This window comes from Vicugna pacos, chromosome 5, assembly GCF_048564905.1.
Source record: "Vicugna pacos chromosome 5, VicPac4, whole genome shotgun sequence".
NCBI classification, from domain to species: domain Eukaryota; kingdom Metazoa; phylum Chordata; class Mammalia; order Artiodactyla; family Camelidae; genus Vicugna; species Vicugna pacos.
The window spans coordinates 26500916-26522089 of NC_132991.1; the positions used below are offsets into that span (position 1 = coordinate 26500916).

The 21174-nt window shown below is 35.4% G+C and overlaps 2 protein-coding genes across 12 annotated transcripts in view; one reads left to right on the plus strand and one right to left on the minus strand.

Annotated features, from left to right (window-relative positions):
• ORC4 (origin recognition complex subunit 4) overlaps positions 1-20540 on the minus strand; it is a 67218-nt gene extending 46678 nt beyond the window's left edge. For 2 of the 5 annotated variants that reach the window (XR_012072575.1, XM_072960938.1), the window contains exon 1: positions 19598-19864. Coding sequence is in view for 2 of the 5 variants with exons in the window: in XM_072960938.1 (XP_072817039.1) it covers positions 19598-19784 (187 nt within the window). In the remaining 3 variants the exon portion in view is untranslated. Of the gene's footprint in view, positions 1-19597; positions 19865-20423 lie in introns of those variants that run through there. The other 3 variants (XM_072960939.1, XM_072960937.1, XM_072960940.1) reach the window with 3 other exon arrangements.
• The window catches only part of MBD5 (methyl-CpG binding domain protein 5), a 336548-nt gene continuing 335354 nt past the window's right edge, over positions 19981-21174 (plus strand). For 6 of the 7 annotated variants that reach the window (XM_072960932.1, XM_015244842.3, XM_072960930.1 and 3 more), the window contains exon 1: positions 20054-20651. The gene's annotated coding sequence lies outside the window, so the exon portion shown is untranslated. Of the gene's footprint in view, positions 20013-20053; positions 20652-21174 lie in introns of those variants that run through there. The other variant, XM_072960931.1, reaches the window with a different exon arrangement.

The following is a 21174-nucleotide window of genomic DNA, read 5'->3' on the forward strand; positions in this document are numbered from 1 at the left end:
TATCAACTACAGAAATAAAGAAAAATTATAACAGTACTATAAACTGCATACCAACAAATTGAATAACCTGGAAAAAAATGGAAAAATTCATAGAAAAATCTACCAAGACTAAATCACAAGGAAATAGAATATCTGAATAGACAAATAACTAGTAAAAAAAAATCAAACTGAATCAAAAATCTCTTGTCAAAGGAAAGTGCTGGACCGATGGCTTCACAGGGGAATTTTACCAAAAATTAAAGAACATCAATTTTTCCTACACTTCTCCAAAAACTGAAGAGGGAACACTTTCTATTCATTCTTTGAGGCCAGCATTACCTTGATACCAAAGGCAGACAAAGACACTAGAAGAACACTACAGCCCTATATCCTTATGAACATTGATGTAAAGATCCTCAAAAAATACTAGCAAACTGAATTCAGCAGCATATTAAAAAGATTTTACATCATGATCAAATGAGATTTATTCCTGGAATAAAACGATGGCTCAACATACAAAAATTGATCTATGTAATACTCCAAGAAAAATAAAGATATCAAATTGAAGGAGAAGAAGTAAAACTGTCTCTGGTCACAGATGATATAATCTCGTATGACAAAAACCCCAAAGATTCCATAAAGAATTTGTTCAAACTAATACATGAATTCAGCAAAGTAGGATACAAAATCAATACAAAAAAAAAATCAGTTGCATTTCTAAAACAATCTGAAAAGGAAATTAAGATCTACTACAGCACCAAACAGAATAAAATATTACTACAGCACCAAACAGAATAAAACATTTAGGAATTAACATAGCCAAGGAGGTGAAAGACTTGTGCAGTGAAAATTACAAATCACCACTGAAAGAAACTTAAGAAGACAAAAATGGAAATACATCCCATGTTCATAGATTGGAAGACTTAAAATATTGTTAAGACGGCAACACTACCTAATATGATTTATAGATTCAACACAATCTCTATCAAAATCCCAGTGGTATTTTTGGAGGAAAAGAAAAACCCACACTAAAGTTTATATGGAATCTCAAAGGACTCTAAATAGTCAAAACAATCTTTAAAAAATAACAACAAAGCTGGAGGACTAACACGTCCTGATTTCAAAACTTACCACAATGCTAACCAAAACAATGTGGTACTGGCATAAAGACAAATATACAGACCAACAGAACAGAAAAGATACACACACACAAACACACACACACACACACACACACACACACACACATTGTCAAATGATTTTTGACAACAGTGCCAAGGCCATTCAATGGGCAAGGACAGTCAAAAAACGATGCTGGGAAAATTAGACATCTACATACAAAGGAATGAAGCTGGACCCTTACCAAACACAATATATTTAAAAAATCAATTCAAAATACATCAGAGACCTAAATAAATGACCTAAAAGTATAAATCTCTTAGAAGAAAACATTGGGCAAAATCTTCATGACATTTGATTTTGCAATAGATTCTTGGATAGGACACCAAAAGCACAAGCAAAACAAACAAAAAAAAAGAAAAGAAAAATACACTGGACTTAAGAAAAATTGTAAATTTGCACACTAAAAGACACTATTAATATAAAAAGGCAACCCACAAAATGGGAGAAATATCTGCAAATCATTTATCTGATAAGGATTAAATATATATATATATACACACACACATATATATATATATATATACACACATACACACACATATAACTCAGCAACACAAAAACAAATAACCCAATTCAAAAGTGGGCAATGGATTTGAATAGACATTACTCCAGAAAAGATTACAAATAAGTACGTGCAAAGATGTTCAACATCACTAATTATTAGGAAAATCCAAATCAAGACTACAATGATACACCATCTTACACTCTTTAGAGTGGTTACTATCGAAAAAAAACAGAAAAAACAAGTGTTGGAGACAATGTGGAGGTATTGGGACATTTTGTACTATTGCTGGGAATGTAGAATGGTATGGCAGGCTGTGGAAAACAGTATGGAAGTGCCTCAAAAAATTAAAAACAGAATTACCATATGGTACAGTCATTCCACTTCTGGGTATATATACTGAAAAGAACTGAAATCAGGATCTCAAGGAGACATCTGTACACCCCTGTTCTTAGCAGCATTATTCACAATTAATAAAGCATGGGAACAGCTCAAGTGTTCATTGTCAGGTAAATGGATAATCAAAATAATAGTTTACACATACAATGGAATGTTAAACCTTAAAAATCTTGATAATGTGAAAATAATGTGATAATGTACAAAAAAATGAGTGAAATTTCACCTAACTTAAAAAAAAATATGAAGAGTGCAAATTTTTCATTTTTCACAGTAGGAAGACAATATTGTCTAAAACTGAAACACAGTATTAAAAAGGAAATTTTTTTAAAACCTTAGATTGGGATCCTTTATAAAATCTCTTAAATAAATCTTCAAAGTTCAGCAGTTCCTACAATTATTACTCGGTTAAATTCAGGGAAACTGAACATTAGCAATATCACTATTGGTAACCCAAGATAAGATGTTTCCTTGAGTATATAATATTGGTATAAACACAAGTGCTGGCGTGTACACCCCTCCACCCCAACTATTAACCAAAATGGAGCATCTAGATACCGCTTCATAGTATTTGTCACTTAAAAGAGCATTTGCCACATTTATACACATTTACATATATATATATATATATATATTTGTTCACATAGACACACACAATATATTCACACAGATATCTTATTATTTTTCCTATTACTACCTTAGGTAAGGAGAAAACCAGAAATAGAATCAGTGGATTAATCTGTCAGAGAAAAAGAACCAAGTAGCTCAGCTAAGTAACAAAAAATAATCTAGACCAGGTAAAATTTTTTTTTAAGTTTTATTAAAATCTTTTGAAGTACTATAAAATAACCAGCCTTTTGAATGAAATACTGCAAAAAGAGGGGCAAGTTTTATTTGTTTGCTAATTATTTTTGGTTGACGCAAACTAGGTTGAGTGAAGCACCTTAGCCAAGCCATACAAAAGTTATCTAGTATTTCAAAAGACTGGAGTCAATGAAATGACAACATAATGAGAAAAGAAAATAAGATGAAGCCCATAGTAGTAATGAGAGCAAGACTCATAAAACTGTACACCAAAGAGAGCATTTACAAGAGAAAAACGGTGAGAACATGTCCTATTTACTTAGTTTCAGAATTGTCCAACTAGGTCAAAGAAACAAAAAATAGTTTTTCGTATCCTGCAGATCAGTGGGTTCCAAGATAGCTGGTGCTAAATGATCCTCAAAGATAAAGAAAATATTTTAAAAATTTTAAGTTTTACTTATAAATATTAAAAATAAGAGCAAAATTAAGCTTAGATAATATTTAATCAATATCTTCATTTGATCCCTGTGTTAGTAGGAGCCCTAAGAAAAGAGTGGGAGATTAGTAACAGATAGGGGTTACAAGTGGCACCATCATATGTTTATTCAATTTCAGCTTATTATCACATAATGTAGGTAAAATGGGCCCAGTTGGATGAAATTAATAAATCCAGTTAACTTGCTGAACTTAAAGGCATTGTTATGATGTTTTAAATGAAATAAAAATGACTCAGGTGTTCCAATAAATTGCAGATCTTTCATGGCATGAAAAGTGACTTCCTGTCAAAAGCATAGTGCTTAGGAAAAATATCCTCCAAACAAAAATATTTTATGTAAAACTTCCAGGTAGAAGTAGGAAAGAAGCTGCTTTTTGAAAGAAACTTGTGCTATGGAGAGAGCACTTTGAAAAAATTTTCATCTCTGATTTTGTGGCTGAAAATGGTATATCACTTATAAAAATTCTTACACATATGCACTTAAATAAACTTACTAAGAGAACTTTTTAACGTATTGACAGATATTCCTGCAAAGATTAGCAGAAGTGAGTTTTATAACCATTTAAGAATATAAAAACATACCACTTTCCAATCAGTTTGCAAAAGTGACTAATTTACATGAGAGAAGATGAAATTTACTGACAGAATTCCTACAACCTCTGTAAAGTTGGAGGATGGGACTGAAAATAAAAAATATACAAATAATCATTATTTTCTTCAATAATCTTTTTTGGGGGCAAAAACCTAAGGTTCCAGCAGAGGAGCATATTACTTTGTCACAAGAACTCTTGGTAAATTAAAAAAAAAAAGTATCAATTCTCTCTTGCTGAAGATGACTAAAGAAAACATTGAAAATAATACCACTGCCAATCTCCATTTAATTAGGTAAAAGTTCTAAAATACAAATTCTACTACTGGTTATCTAGTGCCTAACTCTGTATGGTTGACATTTTTCAAAGAAGAGTAAGAATGAACAACAGACTAGAACTCTGCCACAAAATGTTCTTGGTTAGATAAGCAGTCAAATAATGTAAAACAAAAGGCATTTTAGGAGAAATCTATGAAGTGTTTCCATGTTTTGTTATTGTTCCTTGAAATGAAACTGAGGTAAGAATATATTTAAGCTGTTTTGCAGTGAGCTAGAATTAATATCCACATCTCTTTCCACTTGGAGCATTTGTAGCAAGATATAGATTAAAACAGTTAAAAGAATTGTTGACAGTGGGGAAATAAGGGACAAAATAGGTATAAATTCCAAGTGAACAGAGAAGCAAACATATTAGCACTCTTAAAGGGATCAGATTGAAAACGTTGTCTATGAAATTATATAGATTTAGTAATAAGTCAAATTGGAGCACTGTTTCTGGTAAGATGTTTTCTTGAGTTCTCCAGAACTGAAGCATAACTTCAAATAAAATTACAGCTTTTTGTGATTTCTAGATAAACTTGCCACAGTGGAGTAACTGCTGACAATTTTATGAAATCTTTTTTTCTCCTCATTTGTACCCAGTGAATATAGAGGGGTATAATTTACTTAGGAACTCACTCAGATCAAATAAATCCAAGGCTTAATAATCTTTAGTCTAATCATATGATGACATGCTATTTTCTTCATTGATATTAAAATTAAGAAAAATATTTTATAACATGTAATACTCAAAACTGACCAAATAATTAACACAGAAAGGTTTGCAGTTCTCCAGAAAAGCCATACTGTCTCTCACCTCGGCGTTTTCAATACAGCATAGCAGTGTGCCTGGAACCACAAACACACATGGAGACACATCCTCACACATACACCTGTATATATCATACACATACATATGTATCTTTTAGTAAATGTATTTACTTTATAAAGTATCTATTTGAATCCTGACATTGAATATGCCCATTGGGTTGTTTTTGAGAACATGATGGTTAAATAGTCACAAAATAAGTAAACACCTTCAGTAGGGAAATCATAGGCTTAGTAACATGAAATCTTCAGGAAAAGAAATTTACAAATTAGTACAGTATTTTATGATTATTAACATAATCATAAATTATGATTACAAATGATGAAAAGTATAAATTCTGCATTAACATGAAACAGTAAATAAAAAAGACTATTGGGAGGACTTCTTTAAAACGTATCTAAAAATATATTTACTTCTGAACTATGAAATGAAAGAAAGAAGCTAGTGAAAGAAGCAACACAAACCCTTTCAGCTTCTGGAATGCAATGTATGACTTCACTGGAACTGATTTATCTCATAACTACATCGGAAATATTATACTGGCTAACAGTAGTCTACATTCTCTGAGCACATGGAATCTGACTAGAAATATGCTGAATAGGAGAAATAAAGCTTGTGAATTAAAGCTAATGTGCGTACTTCGATGGATAAACAGTATAAAGAAAACAAAGACTTAAAGCAGTGAAAATGTCACTTTTTGAAAAGAGGAGCGTATCATATACGGGATTCAAGATTTAAGACTTGGGCACTAATGTCAGTGAATAAGGAGAGTGGATATATGGGCAATATTTTTTCTGAAAAGCTCTGAAGTACCCATAAAGTACACTATTGTACTTTTCTGCAAAAGCAATTATTCCAGGGCATATGTTCAATTTGAGAAAAATAATGAACAGTCCTACCCACTACTTAAATAATTCTTTCCTTTGACATGCTCACATAGTTGAATTTATGTAACTGTAAATATGATACGCTACAACTTCAGTGAATTAATTAGCAAATGTTAATTAAACTACTTTTGTAAGGAAACTGAAATAACATTGCCTTAGAGAGAAATCATTTGAGGATTTCTAGAAATTATCCATGTGAACCCCAAATCTTAGAATTTTCCCTAAAACCTTTAAGAAAAGTATGTTTCTAATGAGACTTTCAGCTTATGCAGGAAACATAAGGAGATCAAATTCTTACAATTTGAGTACTAAGGCCAAAAAAATTATGCTCTTCAACTGTGCTTACTCAAGAATACTAATGAACACACAGTGCCTCCCACTCCGGTCCCATCAGCAGGTTTAAGTAAGTTTGCCATGATAGAAGAAAACTTAATTTTAAACCTTTTTACTGTAATAGGATCTTAAATTTTTTTTTTATGGAAGAGAATGCTAAAAAGGATTTTAAAAAAAAAGGACAGCTTAGAATTTTTTCTTATACAACAGCATACTATTAACAGGGGAAAACATTATCCTTTTCAGACTCCAAACCAGGAAAATGCTCAAAAACTTACGTTATTCTTTGTACTGCAAAATAACTGTACATCATAATGACTTTAAGGCAATAAAATATCCGAAGCATCTTCATAAAAGTTACAGACTCACTTATTTTTAGCAAGATCACCAAACATAACTCCCTCATTTTCACATGGGAAAAACTGAGATGCAAATTTACGCACAAATCCAGAGGCAGGCAAATCTAGGTTAAGAACTTGGGTGCGCAATATATCCATCCTTTTTCGCAAATTTTTTCCCCCTTAAACAGTTAAGTGAAACAGCAAACTGATGGTCAGTTATTGGCAGATAGGTTCATATACACTGTTTTAATATTGATGTCATTCTTTTTTTTTAAACTGAAGTATAGCTGATTTACAACATTGTGTTAGTTTCAGTTATACACATACATATATATGCTCTTTTTCGGATTCTTTTCCATTATAGATTAAAGCCATTCTTTATACAACCTTTTCATGTAAACATCATTCTCTTTTCTAAGAAAATGCTATTCCTTAACCACTGAAGTAATGAAATAAAAAAACCCAACCTCATTGAAATAAAAACACCCAAGAACCATAAATAAAAGCACCAGTCTCCTTATTAAGGCTATAAGGAGTACACAATACTTTAGGTGAAAAAAACTCCACTATATCCTAACCAACCAATTTCCTAATTCTCAAATAAAACAGAACTAGCTCATCATAGATTATTCCTTTAAAAAGGCAACAAACAGGTAAACAAATACGGAATTTCCAACATTAGATCTGTGGTGCAATCTACTTGTTAACAAAGATGGTGTTTCCTAGGTAGACAGGAAAAAGTGCAAGGGGGAATACTCTTTTCTTCCTTCGGAGGTACACCAGGCTGCATAACAATGAGTCAAACCTAACAAAGGGGTAGGCTAGGAAGTACAGGTTTTCCCTTTAAGAAGGCTGACAGTGTACACTAGCTTACCCTGACTTCTTTCAGAAATGTCACTGATGTTACAAAAGAAACAACAACAACAACAAAAATAAATCTGTGCCATCAGGAAAGCTAAAAAGCTGAGATGACCTGAACGCTAAAGAATTTCTGGAAGGTACAAAGTACATGGGCTAAAAAGCCAGCAGAAAAGAGGGAGTTACAACACAGTATTTCTAAAAGAAAACTGAAAGAGAAGTTTGCTCAGCAGAACTCCAGAATAACTCTAAGAGCTTAAGTAGCAGGAAGACAAAAATTATAAAGACAAGGAAAATGAATGGTAAAGAGGCTTCCCAATCTCTACCTGAATACTCTCATTAGCTCCATTTATCCCAACTGAGGGCAACAACTATAGTTCTCTATGTAAGGTGAGAGCTGCTTCAGAAGATACCTAGAGTCCGCACTGAGATCTGAGAAGGGAAGGTGGTGACCCAGATAACTTTCTGGCCCTCTTGAGAAATATCTCATACTCAAAATGCAAGGCTCTCCTTATATCCGAAAGGAAAATTTGGTATTTCCACTTTAACTAGCCTCCAAAATGGCCCCCTAAGGTTCTCATCTTCTACTCCACATGTCTGAGTAATCCTCTACAACAATATAGAGCTGACTAGTGTAACCAACAGGTTATTGTGGAAATAATAAGAGTGTGACTTTGAAGGAAAGGCTTTGACTTCCCCTGGACCTCCTGCTCTGGGTGAAGCCACCTGCCATGTAGGGAAGAGTCAGGCAACCCTATGATGAGGTCCACATGGTAAGAAACTGAGGCCTCTTGCCAGGAGTCAGTAGTAACTTGCCAACCACATGAGTGAACCAGTTTAGATGCTGATTCTCCAGCTCCAGTCAAGCTTCTGTATGACTGCAACTCCAGCTAATATTTTGACTATAACTTGTGAGAGACCAAGAACCACAACCATCTATCTAATCTGCTCCTGAATTTCTGACCCACAGAAACTGTGTAAGAAAATAAATGCTATTTTAAGGAACTACTGGTTGCAACTGTTTTAAAGTAGCTTGGCTTGCTACACAGCATCAAATAACTAATATACCTTATTTTAGAATTTATAAAAAGCAATGAAAGTATTGATAATCTAATTATTAATATTGAGAATCAGTCATGAATGAATACTATAAACATCCTCTTCAAAAAAAAAATAAAAAAAAAAAAACCCAACCCAACCCCAAAATAAAAACATAACAAAATCGAGAGGATATGACCAAGATAAAATTTAGAGAAGAACTTATGGTATTTATTAGATAATAAAAAAAATACAGATCAGTCTCTATCCCTGGTTTCTGGCACAGAACTCCATAAACCCTTGTAATTTCCTAAGTGATAAGAGCATCTGGAGCATTTTTTATTCTAATATTTGGTCACCGAACTCAATTCCTGACACAGGGATCCTAAAATCTTTGTGATTTCCTGGGTGATAGAAATGTTTTTTGTTCTAATGAGGCGACTCTCAGTGGGCTCCTGAATGGGTACTGGATAAGGGCAGGTCATCAGAAAGACCAATTCATGATTAGAAGCTTGGAGTTTTCAACTCCACCCCCTATTCTCTAGAGTAGGGAGAATGGCTAAAAATGGAGTTAATAATCTATCATGCCTATGTAATGAAGCATCCTCCATAAAAATTCCAAAAGTATGGGTTTTGAAGAACTTCCGGGTTGGTGAACATGTGGGGATTTGGGGAGTATAGCAGTCACTCTGAGAGGATGTCAAAGTTCCACATCCCTTCTCCATAACCTGCCCTATACATCTCTTCCAAGTGACTGTTCCTGAGTTACATTCTTTCATGATAAACTGAGAATCTAGTAAGTAAAATGTTTCTCTGAATTCTGTGAGCTGCTCTAGCAAATTAATCAAACCCAATGGTGGGGGGGGGGTTGTTGAAACCTCTGATCTATAGTGGGTTGATGACAAGTACAGGTGACAACCTTGACTTGCAACTTACATCTGAAGGGGCAATGGGATGTCTTGTAAGGGCTGACTTATTAATCTGTGGAATCTGATACTACCTCTCGATAAATAGTGTCAGAATTAAGTTGAACTGTAGGACACCCACCTAGTGTCTCAGAAGTGCTTGGTGGTGTGGGGAAGCCTGTTCCCTCCCCACAACCCTAGGTTGAAACTGAGTGCAGAACTATACACTATTAAATAAACTTACTATTTAAGAAGAAAATACGTAATTTGCAGTAAGTAACTTAAAAAGGAAATTAAGTAAACCAAAAGACTGCATAACAAAAATAAGAATCAAGGCACATAATTCATGAAATAATTATTAATAAAATAACAAATAGTAAGAAAAGTAAAGGGAGAAAACCTGAACAAATTAGTCATCACAAAAGAAATGGAATGCGTGCTCAAAACAGAGCACAAAAATGGCTATAGATTTAGGTAGTTTGGGAATATAATTTTTAACTAAACATTCAAAAAAGAAATTCAAAGGGATTTAAACAGTTCCAGTATCAAGAAAAAAGATAAAGGGCTTCTGACTTTATTCTATGCAGCAGATATAATCTTTGTTAATAAAACTATACAAAGAGTAAAAAAAATCTTTACAGATGAAGGTCACACAGAATTCATACAGAGAATCAAAGATTCTCACCAGCTCATGTAAATATCATATGTAAATAAGAAAAAAACAATGTTCAGAATGTTAGAAATCTAGGCGGGGAGGGTATAGCTCATGTGGTAGAGCACAGGCTTAGCATGCGTGAGGTACTGGGTTCAATCCCCAGTATCTCCTCTAAAAATAAATAAAATAAATTATCTCCTCCCAAAAGAACATAGAGTAAAAAATGACAAAAAGATGCTAGAAATCTGGTTCTTAAATTTGAAATAGAATTGGAATCAAAAACCCATTGTAAACAATGTTGCAAATAGAACCATGAACAATTCTTTCCCCATTTCTCAGCAAACGGTGTGGAATAACTGGACATTGGCAAGCATAAAAATGAGTTGCCACAGACCTCACATTTTTCACAAATATTAACCCAAAATGGATCACAGACTTATACATAAAACACAAAACTGTAAGGTTTCTAAAAAGGAAAAAAGGGAAAATGTAGGTGACCTTGGGTTTGGTGATGAATTTTTGGATACAACATCCAAAGAATGAACCGTGCAAGAAAAACTGATAAACTGGATTTTATTTAAATTAGCAATTTCTGTTCTGCCAAAGACACTGTTAAGAGAATGAAGACAAGTCAAAGACTGAGAAAAAATATTTGCAAAATACATATCTGATAAAAGACTGGTATCCAAAAATATACAAAGAACTCTTAAAACTCAACAATAAGAAAACAACCCAGTTTAAAAATGTACAGTAAGATATACAGATTGCAAACAAGCATACGAAAAGACGCTCAATGTCATATCTCTAGGGAATTGTATATTAAAAACAACAATCTACACCTGTTAGAACGGCTAAATCCAAAGCAATGCTGATGAGGACATGCAGTAGTAAGACCTCAGATTTATTACCGACTGTAGTCCAAAATGGTACATCTATTTTGGAAGACAGTTCGGCAGTTTCTTACAAAACTAAACACACTCTTATCACAAAACCCAGCAGTCATGCACCATGGTATTCACCCAAATGAACTGAAGATTTATGTCCACACAAAGACCTGGACTTTTACAACAATTTTATTCATAATTGGCAAAACTTGGAAGCAACCAAGATATCCTTCAATAGGTATATGGATAAACAAACTGTGGTACATCTATAAAATAAAATATTCAGTGCTAAAAAGAAATGAGCTATCAAGCCATGAAAAGAAACAGAGGAAACTTAAGAGGTATATTGCTAAGGAAAAAAGCCAATCTGAAAAGGGTATACACTGTATGATTCCAACTATGACAATTTGGAAAAGGCAAAAGTATGGAGATAATGAAAAGATCAGTGGTTGCCAAGAGTTCAAGGGACAGTTGGGAAGATAGAGAGCATAGGGGACTTTTAGAGCAGTTAAAACTATTCTCTAGCATACTGTCACGGTGGATATATGTCATTATACAGTTGTCAATTTTCACAATGTTCAACTCAAAGAGTGAATCTTAATGTAAACTATGGATTTTCATTAATAATAATGTATCAATACTGGTTCATCAAGTGCAATAAAAGCACCACACTAAGGTAAGCTGTTAATAATAAGGGAAACTAGGTTAAAGGTAAGAGGAGCTGGGTAGGTGCAGATTTATGGGAATGTTCCACACTCAATTTTTCACGAAACAAACAAACCAAAACCCGCCCTCCCACCCCATCTATTTAAAATTTTTTTTAAAAAAGGAAGGATCTAAGTCACAATTTCTGAAAACACCAGGTGGGAATACGAGCTTACAGAAAATCTGTGAAAACAAAATGTAAGCACAAAAAGTAGTCAGTTTAAGTCAGTAAGACAGACAACCTATAAAACAAAGTAAAAAAAAAAAAGTGTATGGACAAAATCTGCTTTAGCAGATTGTGACCTAACAGGAGTGTTTGCAAAACAGCGGACAGTAATTCAAGGGAAATGTTAGCTACATTAAAATTACTTTAACTAAAACTGTTTTTAAAAGTAATTCATGATAATTAAAATAAATATGTTTGTTCTTGTTTTTAAAGAAATCAGATGTTTGAAGAACACTTATAGAGAAAATTTTTTATTTTCTCTTGTCAACACTGATCACAGCATTACTCAGGAACATAGCTCCCAGTAGCTGGTAGGAGATTTCTGCAATATACAGCAAATTAAGCATATTATTTTACGTAAGTATCTAATACAATGGAAAGATGCCAGCTACATCATATCATTTCTTTTAAAAGTACAGAACAAAAATCTATGATCCAGCTTTGTTAATAAATGAACAGAAACATAGGTAAAAAACACTAAAATTACATATATCAACATCTTATTATTTCCATGTGCAGGTACAACAGACGATTTTCACTTTCTCTTATCACTTTACAATGAATGTATGTTACCTTTCTGGTAACCTTAAAAATAATTATCTTGCATATTTAAATTAAAAAATGTATTTTATAATTTGAGTATACAAAGTAATCAATGCTGTGACAGTAAAATTTTAACTTTTACACATGTCACATATATAAAATTTCAACATGAATTTTTAAAAACATTATGCCCATCAGACATTGAATCAGAGTGGTGCTAAAACACACTGGACATGATACAAACCACCCAGATTTTAGAGAAAATATTTTTGGTATTTACTTATTATAAAGTAAGTTGACTGAGACATATACCAAACTAAAAGTGATTATTTTCAGAGAGCAATATAAGCTGACATTTCTGGGTCATCTATATAAAAATGTATATTTTTATAAATTGTGGAAAGATGAGAGCACTCAGGAGAATGTAAAAACATGCACGTGTATGCCAAAAGAAAAGTTAACACATTTAGAACTCTAGTCTTGCCAAGTCTGATTTCAACCTTTAGGTCAAAACTTCACACTAATCTCAATTAAACAAGGAAGCAGTATAAAATATAAAACACTAAGATTTTGATGTGTTTTTATTGGAGGTGCAGAGAAAGATCGAGAAGAATGTGAGATTAAGGGGGAAAAATGTAGAAAAACTAGCAACCCCAACACATTTAAAGATAAACATCTAAGGCAGATTGGGAGTGAAAAGAGGGAAACAAATTAAAATAAAAGAATGGGGAACAACAGCCTATTCAAGACTTCATCTGTCTTCTAGATTACAATTTTCAACTCATACTGTGTTTTCCCATTAAAGCATTAGTAAAATGTTCAAAGCTAACCAGTCTCATCAGCCAATCCTATTCAAATAGGATAAACACATAACATCAAGGTCACTCAATAACTAGTATTTTAATCTGAGCTAGATTTCATTGACAAAGCCATCTCCAAAAGACCTGCAGGGTTAAAATGGTTAAAAAAACAGAAGCCTCTATTCTACTCCATCAAAAAGACAAGAGGTTCTACAGAGAGTAACAAAGAAGGACTCTACACTCGGGGATACCAGCTGCAGAAGAAGGTGAGAGTATCAAATTAAAAAGAAAAAAGAAAAACAAGTTGAATGTTGAGTTCCTGAGCTCTGTTTCCAACTGGTTCTCAGCACTGGCAATCAAGCTTTTATTTTGGAGCAGGATTTCTTGTGATAAGCAATACTGGCATTTTGAACAGAATAATTCTTTGTTATGGGTGGCTATTCTGTGCATCATAGGATGTTCAACAGCACCTGCAGCTTCTATCCACCAGTTTTCAATAGCAACTTATTCTTGATAATCAAATGTGTCTCTAGACATTGCCAAATGTCCTCGGGGAGATCATATTGCCACAGTTGAGAATCACTTACTTAGAGGCAGAAGATTGGCAAATCCTTCTTATTGAATTCTTATTAACCCAAGAGAAAAAGCTTCCAAATACCTAAAGAAATTAACCTCAGGGTTCTTTTTCTCCCAAATATGCTGCAGCCAAATCTTTCCATAGTTGAGAACCATCAATAGCTAGCAAGCCCTAGCTAAGTTCACTGAGACATTAAATAGGTTTCCATTGCCGCTTACATAAATTTGAACACACAATCAAGGATCAAAATATAGCTGAGGAAAGTCTCTAAAATGAAAAAGACTAAAATACACTAACAGAAAGAATAACTTAGAAAAAAATAGAGCACAGAGGGAGATATAAACCTCAAAACAACACTTTGAATCCATAAAGAGAAAAATATACCAGAATGTCATGGAAAAAATAAAAAGATCTTTTTAAAGGTATTGAAGATTAAAGATATGATAGGAGAAAAAGTCTCAAAGGTTTGAAAAATCAAGTAAATTTCTCAGAAAGTGAAAAGGAAAAGATTGGAAAGACATGAAAAATGGGAGAAAAGAAACAGGTCCAGTAGTACAATGTCTAACTGTAGTTCCAGAACCAAAAACATAGAGGCAAGGAAATTACAGAAAATCTATCAGAAACATTCTCAGAGCTAAGGGATACAAGTTGCAGACTGAAAGAACACATGAGATGCCCAGCAAAGGAGATGCCTATAGACTCTAATAATATGTCACCTCACATTAATGTGATATTTCAGAACACTGGCTACAAAAAAGAGAACATTATATAAGCTTCAAACAAAAAGGTTGCAGAAGCTTCCATAAGGGAGAAGAAAGTAAAGTGCGGTGCTGAAAATAAGAATGGCTTCAAATTTTATATCAGACACAGAGTTCCTTCACAAATCTGAAGAAAAACATTACCAACTTAGAATTCTACAACTAGTTAGGGTACAGTTAGACATTAAAGGAACACAATGCCTCACAACATTTCCTTCTCAAATAGCTACTGGAGATTGCAACCAAACAAAAGGAGTACACAAGACAAAGGATTACATGGGATATAGGAAACAGAAGTGAGGACAGAGATTGCATGATGGGCAACCATATCAAGCAACCAGCCTAAACTGGAGATCAGAATGTTCTGGGAGATATTTCTTGGAGATGGCTAAACTCATTTTTTTTTAAATTGGTATTTTGGAAACTATACCGACAACTAGCATGTAGTTTGGGACTGAATTAATGATAAATATTCAGACACTATACAGACACTGAATTGTTATCTACCAAAACTAAGGTATCAGTGGAATGATGGGGGAATGGTTGGGCATTTTGTGGGGAAAAAAATCTAAAATTATATCTTCCATAGTAGGAAGTCAACAGATAATGCCTAAAATGGAAAAAAATCAAGAGGTAGCAAGATGTTACTTGGAAATACGGAGGTAAATACCAAAAGAATCAAGCAAGAAAAATTTTTTTGAAGTGTCTGCCCCTAGAGTGGAGGAAATGGTGGCTTTCCAAGGTAAGGGAATAAAGGCTGAATCATTTCAGTCCACCATGGCATAACTCTGATGGGCAGTATTCTCTAAAACTGAACCTGTGATAAATAGGTATGAGCTGTTTTTAATATAAACCATGTAGAAGTAGTTGAAACTTTAAGCATGTGTTCTTTTACATTTGAAACTGTTAAGTTAAAAAAAGAAGAAAAAAACTGCTTAAAATATTTTCTAAATTTCAATCAATTTGGCTCCTTATACTGTAGAGGTCAATGTGATTTTAAAATTTTTCAGTAATATATGACAAGTTAAAACATACTTTTGGCTAGAAGCAGAAAGAATCTGAAATAAAGTCTCAAAATGTAAAAAGAAGAAAAAGGGTTCTATTGATGGTGACGACAGATCAAATCAATCCAACTGCAAAGCCAATAAAAAAAACTTCATAATTAAAATTAAACAAATAAAAATAAGGCAGTATGAACTTACATGTCAAAATCTAGGAGAAGGTAAATGAGAGAAATAAACTACACACCTAGTTACTTTTTCCTGAGGTCTTTTGCCTATTCAGAATAAAACGCTAAGCAACAAGAACAAAGGCTGAGTTACTGGTGACTTTGCTGAGATACTGGAAAAAAAAATTAAAGCACAGAACCCATACGTGGCCTGTGGACTCAGATAAACCATCAACCAATTCTGAGACATTAAGGGCAACTTTACCAGGATAAGGAAAATAGAACTTATATGACTAGAAGCTCTGCTTAACTCATGTGTATAATAGAAGGAATCTCAATTCTTGATCATGAACTAAGTTACTTGGAATTGGTAGCATCCCCAAACAATTTTCGTAGGAAAATACGCCTTCTTGAGAAAGACATTATTGTAGAACTCGTGTATGCCGACATTTATTCAAATACAATCAGTAAACAGGAACACAAGGAAAAAATCATGAATCAGCAAAAAAGATACATAAAACAATTCAGAAACTGGAATTATGAGTCACAGACAATAAACTAACTACAAATACTACGCCAGTAAAAGCCACTATTACATTTTTTAGCAAGTAGTTAGAACAGTAAGAATGGACGCAGGCGATACATTTCTTAAAAAGGCACTGATCCACAGAGTCAAGAATCCCAATGAATCCAAAACAAAAAAAAGAATTCCACCCAAAAACATCATAAAAAAATAGCAGAAAATCTAAGACAAAGAAAACATTTTTAAAAGACAGAATTCTTTCAAAAGGCAAGAATCAGATTGAAAGCTAACTACTCAAAATCAATAATGGAAGCCAAAAACCGGTGGAATATTATCTTGACAGTGCTGAAAAACAACCACAGTCCTACAATTCAGTACCCTCACAACATTTTTCAAGATTGAAAGTGAAACAAAACACTGTAAAGTAAGCAAAAAATTAAGTAATTTGGTCAGCAGCACACCTAAATTAACTAACTTCTAAAGGGTGAATACTCAAGCAAAAGAAAAAGTTCTCCTAAGAAAATTCAGAGATGCAAAAAGAAATAAAGAACAACAAAAATGGCAAATACATAGGAAAATGTAACTCAATATTGATGGTAGAAACAATGCTGTCCAACAGAAATACAATACCACTCACATATGTAACTTAAAATTTTCTAGTATTGACATTTTAAAAAGTAAAATATATCATAATTTATTGTAATTTCAACAGGTAATCACAATAAAAAACTTACTTTACGTTGTTTTCATACTAAGCCTTAAAAATCTGGGGTGTATTTGACACTACAAAACATGACAATCCAGATGCTAAATTGTCATCAGAAATACTTGATCCTAATTTTTATAAAGTTTACAGTTGAGAAAGTAAATTTACATACCCAAGTTGTTCCAAACCTACTTAAGGATCTTCCAGCAACCAAATCAAGTTTTTCAAACTTAAATTAATACAAAACCAAAAATTCAGTTCCTCAGTAACACCAGCCACATTTCAAGTGTTCAATAGCTTGTGGCTACTGTACTGGATAGCAGAAATATGGGACATTTTTCCTAGAGTTAAAGCTACAAAAAAAAATTAAATAACAACAATAATAGTATATAAATCAGTAAGAACTAAATGAAGATAAAGTTATTATTCAGGATTCAAGAAATGCTCCAAGCACAAAGAAGATATTTGCCACACTGCTCAAATCTTTACATAAAACATAGACAACCTAATAGACAACTGCACAAAAAACTTAAAAAGATAATCTAGAAGAAATTCAATTAGCCAATAAATTACTGAAAAAATGCTCAACTTCATTAATAACCAGGACCTACAAATTAACACAGTAATAGAGCTGTATTCATCAGGATGGCAAAACAAAAAATGTCAACTGCAGGCAAAACTGCAGAAAAAAAGACTCTGTCATATACTGTTTGTGGGAATATAAATTGATAATATTCACTTTGGAACGTTTGGCGTAAACTACACTCTACAAAATGCATGCTGTGTATATAAAATACATGTGTAAGAACATTCATCATAGCATTGTTCCTAAGTGCTAAAAACTGGACGCAATACAAATGTCCATAATATTAGATGAGTTGAGCTAATTAATTTATTCATAAAAAAACTTACCACACCACATTTACTTACTATAGTCCTTACTATACAGCAATGACTACATGAATTAAAGCTAACATGAGAGAAAAATTATACATAACATATAATTCATTTACATATAGATAAACAAGCAAAACTAATGTATGTTGTTTAAGAATGCTGACAGATGTGGATAAAAAATACTTAAAATAAAAGTAGGAAATCATTACTGTAAAAATCCAGATAGTGTTAACCCTTGGATGTGGTGAGGAAGGAGGAATGAACAGGAAGGATGGTGGGGGGGGCCAGCAATGTTCTTCTTCTTCAGTTTGTCAGTGATTACAGAGTGTTTGCTTTATAATTATTCATTATACTGCATATCTATGATTTGTGCATTTTTGCACATTCAGCATTTTGCCATAAAAAGGATTTTAAAATGGTTATTTAAGGCATTTTAATGTTTTGCTGTAATTTTTTTCTGTTCTAAAGTAACAAACATTTGGTTTTAATATAAACAAAAGTTTAAGGCACGGGGGTCTAGTTCTTACTCTGTTTGACAAGACTACCACACACAGAAAGCAGTAAAAGCACTAGGGAATGATGCATAAATAGCATCCACTGACAAAACAAATAAGTAAAACATAGAACATAAGTAGTAACTTTGATAGAGCATCCTAAAGGACCTACTACAGAATTAACTAATACCAACACAATAAACATGGGGATTTCAGATTCTCGGTCTTAAACACAACCATATAATGGGTGATAATTTTGCAAAGCACCTTTACAAAAGATAACGGAAAGACTGGAATGGTTTTAGTTATAATTGTATGAACTGAACACGAAAAAGAAACGGTGCTATTTCACTAAGAAAAGCTTTTTTAGTGAAACCATGAATCTTTTCTTAAATACGCTGCATTGACATGAAGGAAACATTATTTTCAGCAAAAACAGTAGCACTTAATTGAAAACCAAAGGCTCTAAATCCGAGGCTAGTAACTTAAGAATCTTAAAACACTCATTTTAAAAACTCTCTTCTACACCACAGAAAGGGAAAACTTTGATGGTGTCCATTCTCTATCAACCATAAGACACAATATCAAGGATCACACAATCCCATATTTCTTTCTGAGACCAGCCACAGGCATTGTGTTGCAGCAACAACGTAAGACATGGAGGGAAAGTCCACTCCAGACTTCCCAGCTTGCTCCCTTCCCAAAGCCACTCCGAATTCCTGGGAGGGTACCGAAATAAGGAACTGATGGTCGTAACACCCAACGTAAGCAATGCACCGAATGCCAAAATTGTCAAAATTCACACAGCTTGTCTCTCTCCCCGGACAGGTTCCCTGCTCTGAACTGAAAGAAGCAGTCACCACAGTCATCTGCTGAGGGTCCACCGATTCCATTTGTCTCTTACATCTGGCCCATCACATTCCTTACCATCACCTGGTGTAGTCACCACCTGCCACAAATCTCATCAGGACTCCCTATCCTCGTCAAGGGTTCCTCGCTGCAGGCTCATAGGGAGACTACAAGACAGGAGCCCGCCTAGTTTCTGGCCTGCCTGGCCTAGACAAGCCTGCCCCCTTCCCGCATTCCCAGTCTCCACAGACTTCCGTCCTCCCCTTTTCGATTCGCCTTTCGCACTGGTGCCCCTGGCCTTCGTCTGAGAGCTTACCCCACGTTACCTTTCACGGAAAAGGCTGTCTGCACTTACCAGGGCAGCGCGGGATTCTGGAGACCGCGAGAAACGCCGCACGAACCCCCCCCTCGCCGCGTAGTCTGATCTGCTTCACCTGCTGCTGCCAACGATATACCACTACTCCCGGCATGCCCCGCGCAAGCACCACCTCTCCCACCCCGCCTCTCTCTCTCTCAAACACGTGACCTCTTTTCGCCTCCATCCACGCCCACTTCCGTTCCTCCACTTTCCCTTAGGAGGGAGGAGGGGGCTGAGGGTGTTAAAGAGTAGAGACTTCCTCCTACTCCCCGCCCCCGCCCCGCTACCCCCTGCTACAATGTCTTCCGGGTCGCGAGCGCCTCGGAGCCTTCTGGGAAACCATCTCATTTCCTCCCCTCCCCCTCCTCCTGCCTTCAACCAACCAGCCTCCCGTCAGAGAGAGACATGCGCAGTGAGTGCCTCCCGTCTCTTCTACCCGAACCCCCCCTCCCCCCCAAGCAGAGAGACCCCAGCAGCAGCAGCAGCTGATGATGAAGAGAGAGGCAGTGGCAGAGGGGGGGCACCTTTTATTTCTATTTTTAAAGGGACAGGACACTAATTTTACCCCACTTCAACCTTGAATTGAGGGGGGTGGGGGGAAGGCGGCTGAGTTCCTTCCCCCACCCTCCAGCCCTGAGACCTGAGAGGGAGATTGAGCCTGAGAGAGAAGGAGAAGGAGTTTCTTCTTCTTCGAAAACCCCCATCCACGACTCCTACCCCCTCACCCCTCCACTAGCCTCCCTCCCGAGCCCCCTCCATCCTCCTCCTCTTTGGCCGTGAGAGGAGGAGAGAAAGAGACCAAAAGCCTCTTAGCAACACAGACCCTTCTCTGCTGCTGTTGCTGCTGCTGCTGCTGCTGCTGCTGCTGCTGCTACTGCTGCTGCTGCTTGGCCCTGGCTGGAGACATCTCACTACACCCAGGAGCAGCCACTTCCCCAGCTCTCCTCCTCCTTCGCCTCCTCCTCCTCCTCCACTCCCCCCCCCCTTTATTACCCTTTGTGTCATCCTCCACAGCTCCAGGGAAGGCACTCAAAAGTGGGGGGCAGGAAAGGTAAGTGTGTCTGTGGGGGCTTCATTGCCTTCCTCTGGCTCTGACTTTAACTCCGGGGCAACAGTAGCACCAAACCACATACGCAGTGGAGCTCCGGGGTGAGGAGGGGGTGGTGCTGGGGGGTGGTGAAGGAGGGGTTGGAGTAGGGAGGGGTGTGTGAGGTGGGTGCCCATCCTGTCAGAGGAGGAAGGGCACTTTTTATTTTTATTTGCTGTTGTCAAAAGTGATTTCTCTCCTCCAACTAACATCTGATTGTGTCTTGCTCCAGTGGGGGAGAATACAAAAACAACCCCCTCCTTCCTCCAATGAGGCGCCAGGGAAAGAGACAGAAAGAGGCACACTTTCTAGATGTCACTTTAAAAAATTCATTTGGAGAGCTTTTTTCCTTTTTCCTTAGGAAAAGCTCCACTGCATTTGTTTCTGAGTGGGAAAATGTCGGGATCTGGTTGTATCGGAACTGCTTATCCATTTGTAGACCTGAGTGTTTTCCTCTTTTTGGTTCTGTATGTGATTTGGATATTGA